This window comes from Trachypithecus francoisi, unplaced genomic scaffold (assembly GCF_009764315.1).
Source record: "Trachypithecus francoisi isolate TF-2019V2 unplaced genomic scaffold, Tfra_2.0 Lachesis_group15, whole genome shotgun sequence".
Lineage (NCBI taxonomy): Eukaryota > Metazoa > Chordata > Mammalia > Primates > Cercopithecidae > Trachypithecus > Trachypithecus francoisi.
In genome coordinates, this window is record NW_022681460.1 from 18,848,282 (window position 1) to 18,868,188 (window position 19,907).

The 19,907-nt window shown below is 38.7% G+C and overlaps 1 protein-coding gene across 3 annotated transcripts in view; it reads right to left on the reverse strand.

Moving 5' to 3' along the window:
* MAN1A1 (mannosidase alpha class 1A member 1) overlaps nt 1-19,907 on the reverse strand; it is a 167,756-nt gene that overhangs the window by 16,879 nt on the left and 130,970 nt on the right. For all 3 annotated transcript variants that reach the window (XM_033234426.1, XM_033234427.1, XM_033234428.1), the window contains exons 7-8: nt 7,895-8,018; nt 4,336-4,429 (exon numbers count right to left, since the gene is read on the reverse strand). In XM_033234426.1, the coding sequence (XP_033090317.1) occupies nt 4,336-4,429; nt 7,895-8,018 (218 nt within the window). The remainder of the gene's footprint in view (nt 1-4,335; nt 4,430-7,894; nt 8,019-19,907) is intronic.

Consider the following 19,907-nt stretch of genomic DNA (forward strand, 5'->3'; position numbering starts at 1 on the left):
ATTTTAAATTTTAGTGTAAAAATATATTTTAAAAATTCTAAATCTGATTCTCGAAGTCACCTTTACAGTTTCCTAAATCAACACAGAAACCTCTGACATTTACAAACTAAACAGACTAAGTACGAACTCATCAATAATAAACCCTGTTGTTATCAACATCATTGTAGGAGACAAATGCAAGTGATGCGTGGAAAAGCGAATCCCGCGCTGGCATTGTCAAAACAACACTGACTCCATGAAGTGATAGGAAACGATGGCCAGGATCCAGACATGTCCTTTGGAGTTAAAGCAATGAGAGCTGAAAACCAACGGCCAGAAGGAGCTTGATGTTTTCCTCCCCTTGGGTTATGATTTTCTAATAGATGGAAGAAGCGAGTTCGGGCATTTGGGGATTTTTTTAAAAAAAGAAAAAAGTGTTACATAAGAATACATTTGTTTTAATTAATTTTGGTATTTTCTAGTTTTCTATTTTTAAAATTTCCTGCCTATAAAAATTTCAGACAAAGAAACGTAGAGGAGAAACAGGTCTTCTCATTAATTTAGCGTATCACTCACTAACCTTTCTTCAGGCCTGGATGGCTGTTTGTCAACACAGTCCTGTGTAAACATCTTAGCAGATGTGGGGGAGAGTAGGCCTGATTTTATCAGTAGGAAAGGATCAACCTACTTCTAGAAAGAACATAATACAGTATTTTTATGTCCAACTGCTCTAAAGGTGAGGTGTACTGTAGTCAGTCAAATATTACGCTCTTCTCTGAAGGAATAATTTATTCTTTTCTTCGTAAGAATAGGTCCCATAAAAGGATTTCTAATATCTAAAAAAGAGAAAAAGCAAGTAGCAAAAGAATCAAGACAAAGAAGAATTAAAATACTCACTATCTCCCTTGTAAAATTTTTGTTGACTTCATCTGAATTTCTCTCTCTGAAACAATCCCCCAATGATGCTAGTGACACTACACATAGCTAGCTAGATTAGATACAGATAGATGGATGGCTGTTACAGAAATCAAAGGATGATAAATGCTCTGTGTACAGACATGAAACCCTGCCATCTGGCCTCAATGGTAACAAGATCAGTTCATATTATCAGCGACCAGGACCGGATACCGCCTTTCAGCCACAAGTGAGAAGCAGGGGCAACTGCTAAAAGAGAACAAGCAGAACAACCATTAAAAGCAGAGGCAGGCCCAGTGTGGTGTCTCACGCCTGTAATCCCAGCACTTTGGGAGGCCGGGGAGGGTGGATCACCTGAGGTCCGGAGTTCGAGACCAGCCTGGCTAACATGGTGAAACCCTCATCTCTACTAAAAAAACAAAAATTAGCTGGGTGTGGTGGTACGCGCCTGTAGTCCCAGCTACTCGGGAGGCTGAGGCAGGAGAATTGCTTGAGCATGAGACAGGGAGGTTGCAATGAGCTGAGATTGTGCCACTGTACTCCAGCCTGGGTGACAGAGCGAGACTGCATCTCAAACAACAACAATAACAACAACAACAACAACAACGGAAATATACACAAGTTGATTTATCCCCGGTCCTCTAGTGGCCCTCAAACTGTTGAGTCTCAGCACCCTTTTGTAATCTTCAAAAGAAATGGGTACCCCAAATAATTTATGTAAGTAATACATATATTTACTACATTGGAAAATTAAAATAATTTAAAAATACTTTTCTTATTTCATTTAAAATAATAATTATATGCCCGTTAACATATACAATTTTTCAAAAAGTTATATTTTACAAAACAAAACAAAAATTTAGTGAGAAGACTGACACAATTTCACATTTTTGCATATCTCTTTCTTGTTTGCCTTGATAGGAGACAGCTGGATACTCATGCCTGCCCTACTTTCAATCCTTTGCTATATGCTGTTTTGGCTGTAATACATCAAGAAAAGTCAGCCTCACACAGTAATATAGTCAGAAAAAGAAAGGATATCTTAACAGACTTTTCACACAATTGTGGATATTTTTCTTTGATACTACAATAGTCAACAAGTGGTTTCTTTTTTAAAGGTTAATTGCGTTGTAAAATTAGAAATTACATCAATGAATTTTTGTATTGTTACATTAAAATCCATTGGTCTATCTTGTACTTTACATAGATTGTTTTCCATGTATGATCTTATAATATCATGCTTTGGTCATTTGGAAAATACTGGCTCACTGAATTATGCAGATCTTTCAAATATTGACAAGTTCCATTATACAATGTCAGAAAACCACATTTGTTAATATCATCATCAATCTAATAGGAAAAGTATTTGTGTCAAGTTCATGGTAGCATGTACAAGTTTTCCAAAATTCTATTTTTTATTTAGAAACTTGGATTATAATCATTGGCACAAATACTGTGACTTTTCCTTGAAGTGACAAGCTCATTTTCAAGAAAATGGCTCCCAATTACCTAGCCTAAATAACCAGTTTTAAAGTTGTTCTTTCAAGTAAAAATGTTGAATCCATGAAACAGTAAGTGGCTAGTTCAGCTTGCAACTCAAACACCCAAGAGCTTTTCCTTGACGCAACTACCATTTTTCATAATTCAGCAGGAGTGATTTATGAGTACTTTCCATTTCGTCTCATAGAATATGACAAAGGTGTGTACTCAAGGGTTGATATTTACTAGAATCACTAATTTTTTTTTTTTTTACTGTTTCATTAAGCACATTCATAAGTGAAACTGGTATCCTTTTTTAAAATGCTACTAAGAATACAATGGGGGCTGGTGTGGTAGCTCATGCCTGTAATCCCAGCATTGGGAGGCCAAGGGAAAGGGATCGCTCAAGCCTAAAAGTCTGAGGCCAGTCTGGGAAATATAATGAGACCTTGTCTCTACCAAAAAATAAAAATAAAAACAAAAATTGGCTGAGCATGGCAGTATGCACCTGTAGTCCCAGCTACTCAGGGGGGCCGAGGTGGGAAGATCGCTTGAACCCAGTGTGAGCCCAGGAGGCAGAAGTTGCAATGAGCTGAGATCATGCCACTGTACTCCAGCCTGTGTGACACAGTGAGACACTGTCCCACAAAAAAGAAAAAAAAAAGAAAGAATATGAGTATTAGTACTATTTGGTGTTTGTTTGCCTTTGTTCTCAGTGAGGCTTCAGCAGTTCCACTTAACACTGTAGGTGTAAATATCAACATTTTAGAAAAGCCAAAAAGTCTTTTAAAGTACCACTATTAAACAGCACAGGCAGAAAGAGAGATGAGATACAGAGCATATATGTATTCACAAAATTTAAGTATGTAAACACCCACTAAGTGCAAGACATGGTGTACTGGCTTAGTAAATATGACTAAAACATGTATTATATGTCTTAATATATTATATTAGTATTATAATAAAAATAGTTTTGACCTTGTGGGCCTCTTCAGAGGTCTCAAGGACTTCCAGTGATCTGTTGACCACACTTACGTAAGTGGTAACCTTGAGTATAGCCCTAAGGTTTCAATGGCTAGGCCTTCCAGAGCTACAGACATATTTTAGCATATGGATTTTAGCACATTCTTTCCTATTATTCTTTAAGAAAAGTACTTCTAAAGTAACAGTGAGGTATCTAAGAACATGACATTAAAATATAAAGAAAAAATCCAAATTAGAGTAAAATCTTAAGGCAGTGTACTCTTGCCACAGCTGGGCATCTCAATATTCTTCACTTGTTTTCAGTTGCTATTTAATCTACTACTGTTTTTCCAAATCAGCTTGAGAACATTTCTTTCAACTACTCTGAATCTTTATGCCCCTGCTCAAAATCATCTGAAGAGTCTTAAGTGCAGGCTTCTAGGATCAAAAGTCCTTGTGCAATACTTTCTTCCATCCTAAAGGTAATTCTCCTGGCAAGAAACCTTTATCTGGCAGCTTAAAATTAAGTAGAGAAAAACAGGGTGTTTGCTCTTCCAATTTCCCAACTCTTAAAAATTCAGGCTCCCTCTCATTGTATAGTCACGTAGAAATAGAGAATGTTAGGAAGCAGAATGGTCTACCTACTCTCTATAAAACCCTCATAGTCATTAATACAAAGGAATGAATTTCCTTTCTATCCACATGACCAGCTTGTTACAGGTTATCATCCCCACACTACTCTGGCCAGATCTTCCCTTTCTGATTAATAGCTTTAAATGTGCTTATATGTCATCACACTTGGAGTTATATATGAACAATACACAATCCAGTTTCCTGGTAACACAATCTTGATGACAGAAGCCTGTTTATTAAAGGAGCCATGCCGTTTTCTCCTTTTCTAAACATTTCTCAACAAAATCTGTGCTGCTTTTGTGCTTCCTCTCCCTCGACGAGTACAGTACCATAAAGAGCTATAATAATGCGAGTCTTCTGACTTACGTTGACCCCACTGTCCACTACTGGGATTCAGATAGTTAGGATAAAGGCCTTGTGGTTTTTCCAGTTTGTTCAGTACTGTTCGAATATTCATTACCTATAATAGAAAATAAAATGTTACTGTGAAAATCTGAAAAACAATTTTCATGCCATTCTTCTTCTTCTTGAACATATTTTTCCATTTTAGAAAAAGTAAGTTGACTTAAATGATGCAGAGTTAGAACAAAGATAATTGCTGTTAGCTTATTATTACAAACATAATAGCAGTAAGTGAATATAGTCACACTGATTAGTTATCTACCATTAGCCAGATGCCATCCTAGGAACAAGGGGCCAGTGGATAACACAAAGTCACCGTACTCTTAGAACTGTGCATCCTAGTGGGATGGGACAGACAATAAATAAATAAATAGATAAATAAATACGTAAGTATAGTCATGTGTCACTTAATGACAGGGATACATGCTGGGAAACAGGCATTTTCACTGCTGTACAAACATCATAGAGTACCCTGTCACAAATGTAGTTGGCACAGCCTACTCTTTGTAGGCTACAAACCTGTGTAGTGTATGTTACTCTACTAAAGTATTTGTGTATCTAAACATAGAAAAGCACACTATAAAAGATGAAAAATGATACCTTTCTATAGGGTTATACGTTTTAGAACCCTATATATAAATACAGGGCACTTTGTATAGAACACTTTTCATGAATGAAACTCGCAGGACTAGAAGTTGCAGTGGATGAGTTAGTAAGTGAGTAATGAGTGAATGTGAAGGCCTGGGACGTTACTGTGTACTACTGTAAACTTTATAAACACGGTATACTTTGCCATTATCAATACATTTGTAAAAGTATTTTTCTTTCTTCAATAATAAATGAACCTTCGATTACTGTAATTTTACTGTATAAGCTTTTTAATTTAAAAAAAATGACTCTTTTGTAATAACTGTTAGCTTAAAACACACTTGGTATAGTTCTACCAAAATATTTTCTTTCTTTATATTCTTATCTATAAGCTTTTTTCTATTTAAAATTTCTTTTTAAAGTTGTTTAACTTTTTAAACTTTTTGTTAAAAACTAAGACCCATACACACACTAGCTTTGGACTACACAGAGCAGGACCATCAATATCACTGCCTTCCACCTGTACCTCTTATCCCACTGGAAGGTCTTTCAGGGGCAGGAGCATGCATGGAGCTGTCAACTCCTGTGATAACAATGCCTGCAAGAGGAATACCTCTAGAAGGACCTTGCTTCTACAGGTAACTGAAAACAAAAGTGGTACATTCTAAAATAACAATACAAATGATAGTAGCACATAAATCAGTAATGCAGTCATTTACTTTATCAAATGTTATGTACTGTACATAACTGTATGTGCTGTACTTTTATATGACTGGCAGTACAGTATGTTTATGCCATCACCACCACGAACATGTAAGTAATGCATTGCACTATGACACTATGACGACTATGATGTCACGAGGCCGTAGGAATTTTTTCAACTCCATTGTAAACTTACAGGACCACTGTCATATATGTGGTCCATTGTTGACTGAAACACTGTTAAGTAACATCTAACTGTATAGTATATCAGGAAGTGGTAAATACTGTGGAAAAAAATAAGAGGGCGCTACGGATTGAACTGCATACCCCTAAATTCATATGCTGAAACCCTACTTCCCAATGTGATTGTATTTGGAGATTTCTTTGGAGATGGCAATTAGACGGTAGACCATTAAATGGGATTAGTGCCCTCATAAGAGACACAAGAGCTCTCTCTCTGTGACTCCTTCTCTCCCTCAGAGCACAAAGACGACGTCATGTGAACACACACTGGGACAGTGCTCATTGTCTAAAAGTTCAGGGAAGAGGCTCAGAATGAAACCTACCTCATTGGTAGTTTGATCTTGGATTTCCCAGCCTCCAGAACTGTAAGAAAGAAATTTCTGTTGTTTCTGGCTGCGTTTTTGTTACGGTAGCCGGAGCTGATTGAGAGTAATGGGACAGGGTGATGTGGAGAGGCTATCCCATGTTAGTCAGAGTGGCCCGGCAAGGCAGAGGTGTTTGAGCAGAGTATTAAAGAAGTGAGGGAGCAGGCCACATGGAAATGTGGAGGAAGAGCACTCGGAACAGAGAGGCGAGCAAGTACAAAGGCCCTGAGGAAACAGCAGGTTTGCAAGGCCACTGAGGCCAGAGGTGAGGAGGCAAAGGGGAGAATGTCAGCAGGCAGAGGAGAGGAGAGGAGAGCCAGGGCCCAGGCCACCCAGGCCCCACAGGTCACAATAAGGGCCTATTTCACTTGAATGTCATGGGAAGGCTGAGGGGGCAAGAGAGGAAGTGGTGGTCAGGTATACAGTCCAAGTGACATGATGGATCCCAGATCAGGACAGCAGTAGAGGCAGCGAGACACCCAAAGGATTTCTTAGTGGATTTGGGCCTGGGGTTTACCAAAAAGAAGAACCAGAAGCATCTCAAGATCTTTGGGCTGACCACTGGGTACAGTGAGATGCCATTTACCAAGATAGCAAAGACTGGAGGAGAAGCAGGTCTAGGCGTTGAGCCTGAGGCATTTTAAGTGGGACTTGTCTATCGGACCTCTTAGTGGAGATGTTTAATAAACAGATATAATGGAGTTCAGGAACGGGTTGGGACTGAAATAATACACTTGGAGTCTAGAGTATAGAGATGGTATGCCAAGCCCAGAGACTGGATGTAACAATGCAGGGAGTGAATATAAAAAAGAAGAGGCACACGGTTGAGTGGTAGGCTTTCCAATATTTAGAGGTTGGGGTGTTGAGGAGGACACAAAAAGGAAGACAGAAGGAGCATCCAGCAAAAAAGGAGACAAACTGGGAGAGTATGACATGCCATGCGCAAAGTGTATCTCAGGAACGAAGAACTGACTGACTGTGTCGAATGCTGAGAGGGCAAGGAAGATGAAGGGGAGAATGGGTAAGTGGCTTTAGCACTGTGGTGCTCACTGGTCACTGCAACAGGTATGGCTGGGGGAAAAGTCCTACTGAAGCAGGTTCAAGAGACTTGAAAAGCAGACAACAGAGACGACTCTTTCAAGGAATTTTACTGTAAAGGGAAGCCAAAAAGCAGGTTGAAAATAAAGGTAGAGTGATGGGGGGAACATGAATTTATCCAAATATCGATGGGTTTGCTTTCGGAAAATGAGGGACCAATTCAGGTGCAACATCACATTTGTATAATACTTTCAGTCTGTATTTCACATAGTTGGCTCATGCAGTGCATTTAGTACTAGATATTTTTAGATAAGGACATAAACTTCAGATGGCTTAAGCAACTAACTTAAGGTAGAGGGAACCAGAGGTGGAAGCTGTGTCCTCACATCCTGAGCTAGAGCGGTGCACTGGAAAGGCTGTAGGTTCACAGTTTGGCTAATTGAAATGCTGCATGTTGCAAAACTTCAGAAAGAGCTATAACAAATTTGGTTGTTATTTCCACCTCAAAAATTCCTAAACCTTCTCAGAGAGGATACTGTTTCTCATAAGTGTTGCTTTGCAGGCCAAGGCACATTGAAAAATCTCACCTTTTCAGCAAAGATGGGGTTTCCTGATAAGTGGCTCAAGTGCATAAACTCCAAATGTAGGGTTCCAAATTCTGCCAGAATACTGCTGCCTCCAGAGGCCCAGGGCCAGTTCCTTCCAATACCACTAAAGAAGAGATGACATTGAAGAGTTATGGGTCAGACTAATTCCATTTTTCACTATCTAAATAGTAGACATGAAATAGACGGCTTTTACAACAAGGCATCCTACCGAACAGTCCCCTCTAGATACTGTAAAACCAAGCACTGTTTTCTTTGGCTACCAGTTTTAGGGTTTGACTCCTGTCTCCAAATTGAAAATCACTGTTGACTTAATTTAGAACAAAGCTGCTGAGTACTTGCTGTTGATGAACAGGCAAATCTTTTTTTTTTTTTTTCCTTAATCTCAGAATGTTTTTATTTCACTTTCATTCCTGAGGGATATTTTGACCACTGATTTCTAGCCCTCATGATTTTTTTTTTTTTTTTTATTATACTTTAAGTTCTAGGGTACATGTGCATGACGTTTATATCATGTATAACTCCCCAATGCAATCCTCCCTCCTCCCCCCTCCCCATGATAGGCCCCAGTGTGTGATGTTCCCCTTCCCGAGTCCAAGTGATCTCATTGTTCAGTTCCCACCTATGAGTGAGAACATGCGGTGTTTGGTTTTCTCTTCTTGTGATAGTTTGCAAAGAATGATGGTTTCCAGCTGCATCCATGTCCCTACAAAGGATGCAAACTCATCCTTTTTGATGGCTGCATAGTATTCCATGGTGTATATGTGCCACATTTTCTTAATCCAGTCTGTCACAGATGGACATTTGGGTTGATTCCAAGTCTTTGCTATTGTGAATAGTGCCGCAATAAACAAACGTGTGCATGTGTCTTTGTAGTAGAGTAATTTATAATCCTTTGGGTATATACCCAGTAGTGGGATGGCTGGGTCATATGGTACATCTAGTTCTAGATCCTTGAGGAATCGCCATACTGTTTTCCATAATGGTTGAACTAGTTTACAATCCCACCAACAGTGTAAAAGTGTTCCTATTTCTCCACATCCTCTCCAACACCTGTTGTTTCCTGACTTCTTAATGATTGCCATTCTAACTGGTGTGAGATGGTATCTCATTGTGGTTTTGATTTGCATTTCTCTGATGGCCAGTGATGATGAGCATTTTTTCATGTGTCTGTTGGCTGTATGGATGTCTTCTTTTGAGAAATGTCTGTTCATATCCTTTCCCCACTTTTTGATGGGGTTGTTTGCTTTTTTCTTGTATATTTGTTTGAGTTCTTGGTAGATTCTGGATATTAGCCCTTTGTCAGATGAGTAGGTTGCAAAAATTTTTTCCCATTCTGTAGGTTGCCTGTTCACTCTGATGGTAGTTTCTTTGGCTGTGCAAAAGCTCTTTAGTTTAATTAGATCCCATGTGTCAATTTTTGCTTTTGCTGCCGTTGCTTTTGGTGTTTTAGACATGAAGTCCTTGCCCATGCCTATGTCCTGAATGGTACTACCTAGATTTTCTTCTAGGGTTTTTATGGTATTAGGTCTAACATTTAAGTCTCTAATCCATCTTGAATTAATTTTCGTATAAGGGGTAAGGAAAGGATCCAGTTTCAGCTTTCTACTTATGGCTAGCCAATTTTCCCAGCACCATTTATTAAATAGGGAATCCTTTCCCCATTTCTTGTTTCTCTCAGGTTTGTCAAAGATCAGATGGCTGTAGATGTGTGGTATTATTTCTGAGGACTCTGTTCTGTTCCATTGGTCTATATCTCTGTTGTGGTACCAGTACCATGCTGTTTTGGTTACTGTAGCCTTGTAGTATAGTTTGAAGTCAGGTAGCGTGACGCCTCCAGCTTTGTCCTTTTGACTTAGGATTGTCTTGGCAATGCGGGCTCTTTTTTGGTTCCATATGAACTTTAAAGCCGTTTTTTCCAATTCTGTGAAGAAAGTCATTGGTAGCTTGATGGGGATGGCATTGAATCTATAAATCACCTTGGGCAGTATGGCCATTTTCACGATATTGATTCTTCCTATCCATGAGCATGGTATGTTCTTCCATTTGTTTGTGTCCTCTTTGATTTCACTGAGCAGTGGTTTGTAGTTCTCCTTGAAGAGGTCCTTTACATCCCTTGTAAGCTGGATTCCTAGGTATTTGATTCTCTTTGAAGCAATTGTGAATGGAAGTTCATTCCTGATTTGGCTCTCTGCTTGTCTGTTACTGGTGTATAAGAATGCTTGTGATTTTTGCACATTAATTTTGTATCCTGAGACTTTGCTGAAGTTGCTTATCAGCTTAAGCAGATTTTGGGCTGAGACAATGGGGTTTTCTAAATATACAATCATGTCATCTGCAAACAGGGACAATTTGACTTCTTCTTTTCCTAACTGGATACCCTTGATTTCTTTCTCTTGCCTGAACAGGCAAATCTTTTGGAAAGTAGAGATGCTATACAGATGTATAACCATTCCACGTAGAAGATAAAACAAAACCTGACCAAAACACTCCCACCATGCCCAAATATCACATAAAGCTCTTCAACATTTTAATTAGTTTCAGTCTGAGAGTCCAAGGAATTTCGGACATTCACATTATATACAAAATTTTATTTGGATAAAATATAAATTTCCAAGATTCATTAATTATACACTCACTTCATCCCTCTCCAAATCTTCCCGCATTTACCAGACTTTCTTTCTTACGTGTATCTTCCCACTATTTTGTCAGAATTTTTCTAAGCATATTACCTAAGGTGCTAACTCATTCCCTACTCTATACAACCTGTGATCAAGAATCCCAACAAAATTAGATTATAAAGTCTGGAAAGGTCAGATGCATGAGCTTTAGAAATTACTGCTCCATGGCCTTTCTTGGAGAAATGCTTTTTCAAAAAACTAGGCCTTTTAAAACAGTTATAAACATACACACATCCAAATACACATAAAGTGACTCCCGAGACATGGCAGTACTCTTGGGTACAGTTTATTTCTGAAGAGCCACTTAACACTTCAAAAAAGATGTGGTAATTCAAAAGAATAAAGTTCGTTATTCTCCTAATACATTCCCTTTCTGATAGCTAAAATCCCACACTTTTAGTTTAGAATGCACATTTAGTGCATGCCTACTATCTGCCAGGACTATACATGGCATTGGGTTACGAGCATGGTTATGATAATCACTTTTTCTCAAAGACCTAATAGTGTAATGACAGAAAAAGAACTAAGCATAAATAGTTCCAATCACAGATGGTGAATGCCGAGATACATGTGTGAAAAGTTCTCTGAGCATCTAAAGCTGGGACACACAGTCCAGCGTGGTGGGGATGGATCACAGAAGACTGCTTCAAGCAAGAGACTCCTGAGTTGATTCTTGAAGGGTAAGTACGAGTTGGTGAGGAAAAAATGATGAGAATCTGGGCAAGGAGAGAACACATGAGCAGAGGGGCTGGCCAGGAACCAGAAGCAGCTCTTACGCTGCAGAATGGAGGGAATGGAGGCTGGTGGGAGAGAAGGCTGGAAGGATAGGCTGGAGCCAGGTCTTAACGGCTTGTGGAATTCTCTCTTTCTAAAGTAGACCCCATCAAAATGCTGCTCTTGGTGTCCACTCCCACTTTGTTTTTGCCATATATCAGTCACAGCTCTGGGTAAACCCTTTCAGTCCTGTCCTGCCGTCTGCTGCCAGGCTGCTCAGGAATGCTGAGGAAGAGAGAAACCATGAGGATGACTGGCGCTTACAGTCCTGGGCTCGCCTCACTCTCACTTCTTGCTCCTTTCTACAGCAAAACCTAGAGTTTCCTCCAAAACACTGACATACAGTACATCTAAGAAAAAGTAAAGAGAAATAAGACACAGAGATCTGAAAACGATATATTCATTTATTGTACAAAATGCCCTAAATTTATTAGGTTCTGGGAATGTTAGTCAGTTTTTATTTTCATAGTTGGCTTATAAAAGAGAATTTCCAATCATCCAAATAGGATGAATAGCTACTTTCAAAGTTTATTAACATATGGCAAATGCACATGGTTATTGGTCATTAACTAGTTGTCACAACATGTCAATGTTTTAGTTTGTTTGTTTGTTTTTTGGCGACAGAGTCTCGCTCTGTCGCCCAGGCTGGAGTGCACTGGCGTGATCTTGGCTCACTGCAAGCTCCACCTCCCAGGTTCACGCCATTCTCCTGCCTCAGTCTCCCGAGTAGCTGGGACCACAGGGCCCGCCACCACACCTGGCTAATTTTCTGTATTTTTTTTTTAGTAGAGACAGGGTTTCACAGTGCTGGCCAGGATGGTCTTGATCTCCTGACCTCGTGATCCGCCCACCTCAGCCTCCCAAAGTGCTGGGATTACAGGCGTGAGCCACCGCACATGGCCAACATATCAATGTTTTATTCCAATCATTCCATCACTGACCAATGTCAATAAGCCTATTTAGCAAAACTACAAAGTTCTGTGGTCTGGAGAAATATTAAAAACAAAGCTGCAACATAAGGTAATATCAGGGTAAGAGGAGATGATGACTTTATCCTGGAAAAGAAAGAGAACACAGTGCTGAGGAAGCCCAGTCCGCCTTCCAGATCTTCAGGGACTGGTTAAGTTCAGGGAGTAAAGCATGTGGTAGCACACTCAGATGAGAAAGTTAAGCAATATATATATACTAAACTAGCCTCATATTACTTTATATCCATGTATTTGCTCTCTGCCATTCATGTGGTGAATCAAGAGAAAACCAGAGATATACTGGAAAAGCATTCAGTATGTTTAGAAACATTTCTTAACATTTAATTTAAAAAGGGTTAAATGTATCCTTCCTCCCTCTTTGTACACATGCATACCAGAAGGAAAATGGTCCTCTCTTCTGTCACCACCCTCCCAACCCCCAACCATGGAAGCAAGAACATTAAAATCACTAGCAGAGGAAATGGTATGCTAATAGAAAGAAAAGTGGATTTAGAATGTACAGTATGTTTATATGAAAGGACAGCTTTAGTTACCATTCATTCAGTCTGCAGAATTAATGTATTTCAGTAAGATTGCTTAGGAGATCAACGGTTGTACTAGCTCTTAAATATAAGTCAGGGAAGGGGTTCAATAAATTAGAGATGGTACAACTATAGACATTAGATGAGGACATGGGGCACACATCTATCCACCACAGGCCACCACAGTTGAAACGTGTGTGCATCTCAGAGAAATGGCTGCCTCCTGTCTTGCATAGCAAGGATGTAAGCTTTGCTCACTCACAGATTGAGGGAGATGAACAGAATGATTTCCAAAGTTATTTTTGTCTTTAAATTCTATAATCTACTGAGGAATCTATGTATTTGTAAGGCTTTAATCTTTAAAATGATGTATGGACACAGGCAGTTGACACTAAAATGGGGGGTTGGTGACAAAGGGAAATAAGGCCAGAGAGAGTTCAGTTCCCTTGGTCTGGGGCGGGGGTTCCAGGGTCTCAGGCGTCCCCGGTTATGAAAGGTGAGGCATTCTAGACTGCTGGGCCAGAAATGAATTGTATCTATGGCAGTGGGAGATTTAAAATGTCTCTAACTTCAGTTCCACTATGACAGTATTTTAAAGACAGCTATGGTGTTATCTGGCCTACTTTACAAAAACTAATAATATTTAGAAAAATATTTCAAAGAGAAAATAATAGTTTGTGTTCAGAAACCATTAGTTCCATAAGACAGGCATGAAAGGAAAGAATATTTAAATATTACCAATCTTGTTACAATGACTACATTTTAAGCCAAGATGACGAGTCGGCCAGTGGAAATGTATACACAAAAAGGCAATTAATGTGATCTGGGGAGCTGCCAAGTGTTTGGTTCAAAGGACTCTGCAGCAGAACTTCAACTTCTACATCTCTCTAATTATTTATGTTTCTTCCAATTCCTACTTCTTCCATTTTAAATTGGAGTATTACTTAATGTATATGTTTCAATTTTAAAATTTTCAGTATTCTATAAAGGTAATAAATATTTAAAAAGAACATATCACAACTAAAATAACTGATTTTGGCAACTATAAATAGAAACGTCTTTTTAAAGGAATTGAGTCACTATGATCTTTTCAAAGTGTGGAATGCTTTTGTTGCTTTGGAGGCTACAATTTGAACGTAGTTTATTAACTGTGGAAATATACTTCATTCTACTTTACTCAAAAACAAGAAGGCATAATTATTTACAGACCTCAGAGTTCCGAGAGCAATGGGCTTTATGTGCTTTTCCTCCTGTCTCCTGGGAATGGTTAATAGAGCTGGAGGAAGGAACCGCAGTACTAATGGTGCTAATCTATTCATATCTGAATCCTATGGGAGAGATGCTAACTCTTTTCCTAGAGCCTGTAATGATTCAACTAGTTGGAAGATTGTTCTGGATTGATGGTGTATTCTTTCAAAATAATCTTAAATTAAGGTAACTCAAGGTACAGGTTGCTGTGTGTGATGTATGATTCCAGTAATCCCAGCACTGTGGGAAGCTGAGGCAGCCAGATCACTTGTGTCCAGGAGTTCGAGACCATCCTGGGCAACATGGTGAGACCCTATCTCTACAAAAAATACAAAAATTAGATGGGCATGGTGACATGCACCTGTAGTCCCAGCTACTTGGGAAGTGGAAGAAGGAGTGGATCACTTGAGCCTGGCAGGCGGAGGCTGCAGTGAGCTGTGATTGCCACTGCACTCCAGCCAGGGTGGCAGAGTAAGACCCTGTCTCAAAAAAAAAAAAAAGAAAAAAAAAAAGGTATAGGTTACAGTGACTGTCCCAATACAATTTGGATCATTAACACATATATTTGGCTACCTATTATCATCAAATGTACCAGATAATTTATAGAACTGAAGCAATTCTAAAAATTGCCAGATGAATATATAAACAAAGCATTAAATAGTTATAAAGTCTTGATTAGTTATGACTTTCGATTTATTCTTCCTCACTGCTTGCTATTTTATGCAAAATGGTAAATGAACCAAAATTATTTTTCTTGAGAATTCTGGTTTGAATAATTTCTGAGCCGTAAGCAAACTTCATTCAAGTTCATAGTCCAGAATATAGTTGACTCCTTGGGGTTATACAGTTACCAATTTTTGGAAGAAAAAGATTCCCTCACATCCCATACAACTATTGCAAAGCCTCCGTCATGTACGCAAATAGAATGGCACACAGCGATATTTAATTCAAAAGAGCAGATAATCCAACATTATTCCTTTTGGACTTTAGCAGATTGGGAAAGAATAATCAAAAATGTCATGAACGATTGTGTCATTTAGCTGTATTCTCAAAGTGAACTGATTTTTAGATAAAGCAATTTTGGCTTCACTTACAAATGCGTCCTTCCTGAAAAGGTTTGCACAGCGCCGATCTTTCAAGTTTACATTCTTAAGACCTCACTAAAAGCTGGAATAACAATTCCAGGGGACTGGCATTCTAAGACTAGCCACAATTCTATTGCAGCTTGCAGAAACTCTGACTGTGGAGGACTACTTCCCAATGACTATCCCTCTGGGGAAAGGTGGCTAACAGAGGGCAGCTATTTACTGAATTAATCCATAAACCCCAGCTTCCTGCTTCCAAACAGCAGCAGGGTAAATCTCCACAGAATTTCCACACGACTTTTTAACTAAGGGTCAAAATAATGTTTAAAATTAGTGATATCTTGCTCCATCTCATAACGGGTAGTTGTTTTAGACAGAGCTGCAACTGAAGATGGAACAATTTAGTTTACTCTGACTCTCAGTACTGCTGTTCTTACATCTGACTCTCTTGGGCTGTGGGGGAAGACGGGGATTATGAAGACAAAGACGGCAAAAGGCGCTCTCTGATTCCACAAATAACCTGCTCCTGAGGTTCAAAGATGCCATAATTCTCGTTCCCATCTATCTTTTGGGTAAGATAACGTCTATCAACAAATTGCAGATAAGTCAAGTGCAGTCATTGCAGATGAGTGCAGTTTCTGTCCAGTTACTGGGCAAGTTGGGATATTCTATCACTAGCTTCAGAGACACCACCAAAAAGGCAAGCAGAATTGATGAAAAAGCAATGTGGTGTATTTAGTTGGCGTGCATATACACCACTTAAAAAAAATCAGTCCTACATGTTGCTTTAAATATACACTGCATTTTTCACAAACATTTTCCATGCCAATCAATGTACATCATTATTGCTGTTGAGTGCATACTATCTGACTAAATAGATATATTATTTTAAAACATTTTCAAAGGACATATTCCGATTTATTTAAACTCACTGCAGCACTGGACACTGAAGCTAATTTATTTTTACCTTTTTGCCACTATCAACAATTCAGTGGTGTGTCTGGTTTTTTTTTTCCATTCCTGTCATGTTTATGAATCATTTCTTTTTAAAGTTAACTTATTTTCAGACAAAAATGTCTACAAAGATTCCAGCTGGAAGATGTTAGTTTAATTATCTAAACTGATAATGAGGAAGGACTTGGGAATGTGTATTAGAGACATAAACATCCAGTACTTACACAGCTATTTCTCTTTACAGTGTGGGCCAATAATATCCCACCTCATTTGGTAGCTTCCATAGCCTTTGGGATACTGCACATCCATCCACCTGTTGTAAATCATCATATTGACTCCTTTTAAAACTGGGGAGGGGGAATCTACACACAATCATTTATATCAAGATATTTTTCTAATAAGCTTCAAGATGGAATAGAAGCATAGTATATTCCATCTTTGAAAATAATAATATATGAAATTAGTTTGCCCAACATCTCTTAAAATTTCCCCTTACTTTGGTTTTAGATACAACTGTCCCATCATTGTAAGAGTTAAACACATAGCTTCATTTCAAGACAGTACTTAAGACACTAACACCATAGTGAAATTCAGCTATGTCTGTCTATCTCTGTCTTTCATTCTATGGGTCTATGGATCATCTATGGCTCAAGCCACATGAAATTAGTACAGACTTCAGGCTTTTAGTAACTCTCCAAATTCTGTCGTATGGTCTCTTACGGTCAACAGTGTGGTCAGTATTACTTGCTTCTCCTAGTTTCTAAGATCATCAGCAACAGAGATCCCTGCATTATGCACGTTTTATTCCAAAGTCTACAGCAGTGCCAAGAAACAGAGGTGCTCAATACGTGCTTAATTTAATAAAACCAAAAAGCAAAAACAAAGAGGTTGTGTCATTGGCTCTCACCCCAAACTTATATCTGGATAATCTAATCCCATATTTAGTGTCACCACATACATGCTCCTCTGATAGCCAATTTAAGGAAAACTTCCTCTTCCAGGCTGATTCCATGATTTACTATCACAAATTTGCAATGGTCTGAAGTGACTTCTAAGGGTCAAGAAAAGGTGAAATGAGGAAAATAATGACAGGGTGGCAACTTCTTATGAAGGCTTAAATTTTATTCAATTTAAATGATTGTCTTTTATTCTGAATCTCTGTCTTTCCTATTTTTATGATGCTAAGCTTATCTTTTTTTTTTTTAAATGAAATAATAGTAGGATTTTTTTTTTTTTTTTGAGATGAGTCTCACTCTGTTGCCCAGGCGGGAATGCAGTAGTGTGATCTTGGCTCACTGCAACCTCTGCCTCCCGGGTTCAAGCAATTCTCCTGCCTTAGCCTCCTGAGTAGCTGGGATTACAGGTGCCTGCCACCGTGCCTGGCTAAGTTTTTGTATTTGTAGTAGAGACGGGGTTTCACCATGTTACCCAGGATGGTCTCGATCTCCTGACCTCACGATCTGCCCACCTCGGCTTCTCAAAGTGCTGGCATCACAGGTGTGAGCCACTGTGCCCAGCCAATAGTAGGGTTTTTTGTTTTTTGTTTTTTTTTTGGTATACTTTTTAAATGAAATAAAAACACTGGTAACCTAAGGCCAGTCTCTCAGTAATTAGGAAAATTTTACCTGGCCCATGAAAGCTACAAGTCTGGCACCATTAGTCTCAGGGCCCAGCTGAAGCACCAGAGCAATTACTATTGGAAAGAACAGTTCACTATCAATTATGCCAAAAGTAATGTTAGTTTTTGGCAGAAATTCTGAGGCATAAAGGACAATATTAAGTGATTCTGTTCAACAGGTTAAAAAGTAAGCACTTCGGGGATGCATCTTGCCAAACTCAGCAATTTAAAACTGAGCCAGTCAGTCAGGCATAATTTACGGAGCGCTTACTCCATGCCTGTTACCGTGCCATCCAAACACTAAACACCTTAGGAAATATGCTCAGGTTGTTTTTGATGACCAAGACGTCCTACCCTGAAATGTTGGAGGATTGGGGTCTCAATTGCAACTCAATTAAATTTTGTTCTGACAGCTGAGTAGAGGAAAAACAGTATTTGGAAAACCATTTCTGTTCTTGCTCTGGGCATTACTTAGCCAAGATCAAGAGGCTCTAATTAAACTTCTATAAAATAAATTGAACTTCATCTGACTGGTATATGAAACACACTGATATCTTATTACCCATTTCAGCAGATCCTTACTGTAGGTCTTTTCCAGATATTAAACTACTTAGGATTAAGTGGAAAGGATTCATTCCTTGAGGCCTAATACATTCATTATCACTATACCTCAGAGTGAGTAATTCAACTGTTTTAAGGCAGGATCAGTAAAATGGATGCTATTAAGGAACCCATAGGGAGAAAATGGTATTCAAATTCCCAAATGATGAATTAATATGAAGGGAGTTTAGGAAAACAGATGATGTCTAGGTAATCAGGATCAATAATTAAGGTGTAATTTTTAAGCTGCATGAGATAACTTTAGATATTTGTCTTCGAATTAAATGAATCTACCCAACCAAAAGAAACCAGTTAATTAAACCATCTCATAATTTAAAATGGTAGCTTTTCTTACCTTTTTTTTATGAAAGAAGTAATGCACAAATAAAAATGTGCACATAGCTTGTGATAAAAACAAACAGATTCAGAGATTACTCTCAAACAGATGCTGAAGAATAAAGCTACCAAACTACTTCATTCTCATTTTCCTGCCTTCTGTCTACAACTTATGGTTTGGAGGCTGTTGGATGCTGTGTTATGAAACACTTTGGCAACTAAAATTTTAAAAGCATAAAGATGAAAGAAAAAGACAAAATAATAAAAAGGACAATAAAGAATAAAAAATGAGGAAAACTCAGCAATAAAGATAATCTTTTCAATGGAACATAAACTACTACAACGAAATCAGTGTGTACCCTGTTTTGGTCCTTAGAAACACCTTTATATAAAATACAGTCAGTGTTAAAGGACAATCTGCATCTAATCAGCTCTATGCTGCCCTGCGACATCTTCTGTGTTTAACTTCTCATGCAAATCTAAAGGCAGAAAAACAATTGTTTCTTTTACTAGCATCACCGCTCCCTCAAAAAGATAGTTACATAGTAGATGCCATTTTATAACTGCTGCATTTATAATAAGGCAGTGACAAATCCATTTCTAACATATCACAGTAATCCATTATATTTTCTATGAAATAGAAAACAAACGAGGTTTATTACTCGAGTTAAAATATTTTCATGTGGTGATAGTTTCAATTTATGTTTACCTTTAACTTACATGTTTATACATTTTCAGTGATTAAGATTATTGGATAAATATATTGCAAATGTAACGAAACTCCTAAAAACTTTTTTTTTTTTTTTTAGATGAATTCTTGCTTTGTCGGCCAGGCTCAAGTGCAGTGGCACGATCTTGGCTCACTGCAACCTCCGCCTCCTGGGTTCAAGCAATTCTCCTGCCTCAGCCTCCTGAGTAGCTGGGATTACAGCCATGCACTACCACGCCTGGCTTAATTTTTGTATTTTTAGTAGAGATGGGGTTTCACCATGTTGGCTAGGCTGGTCTCGAACTCCCGACCTCGTGATCTGCCTGCCTTGGCCTCCTAAAGTGCTGGGATTCCAGGTGTGAGCCACCGTGCTCAGCCCTAAAAACTTTTTTTTTTTTTTTTTTTTGAGGCGGAGTCTCGCTCTGTCGCCCGGACTGGAGTGCAGTGGCCAGATCTCAGCTCACTGCAAGCTCCGCCTCC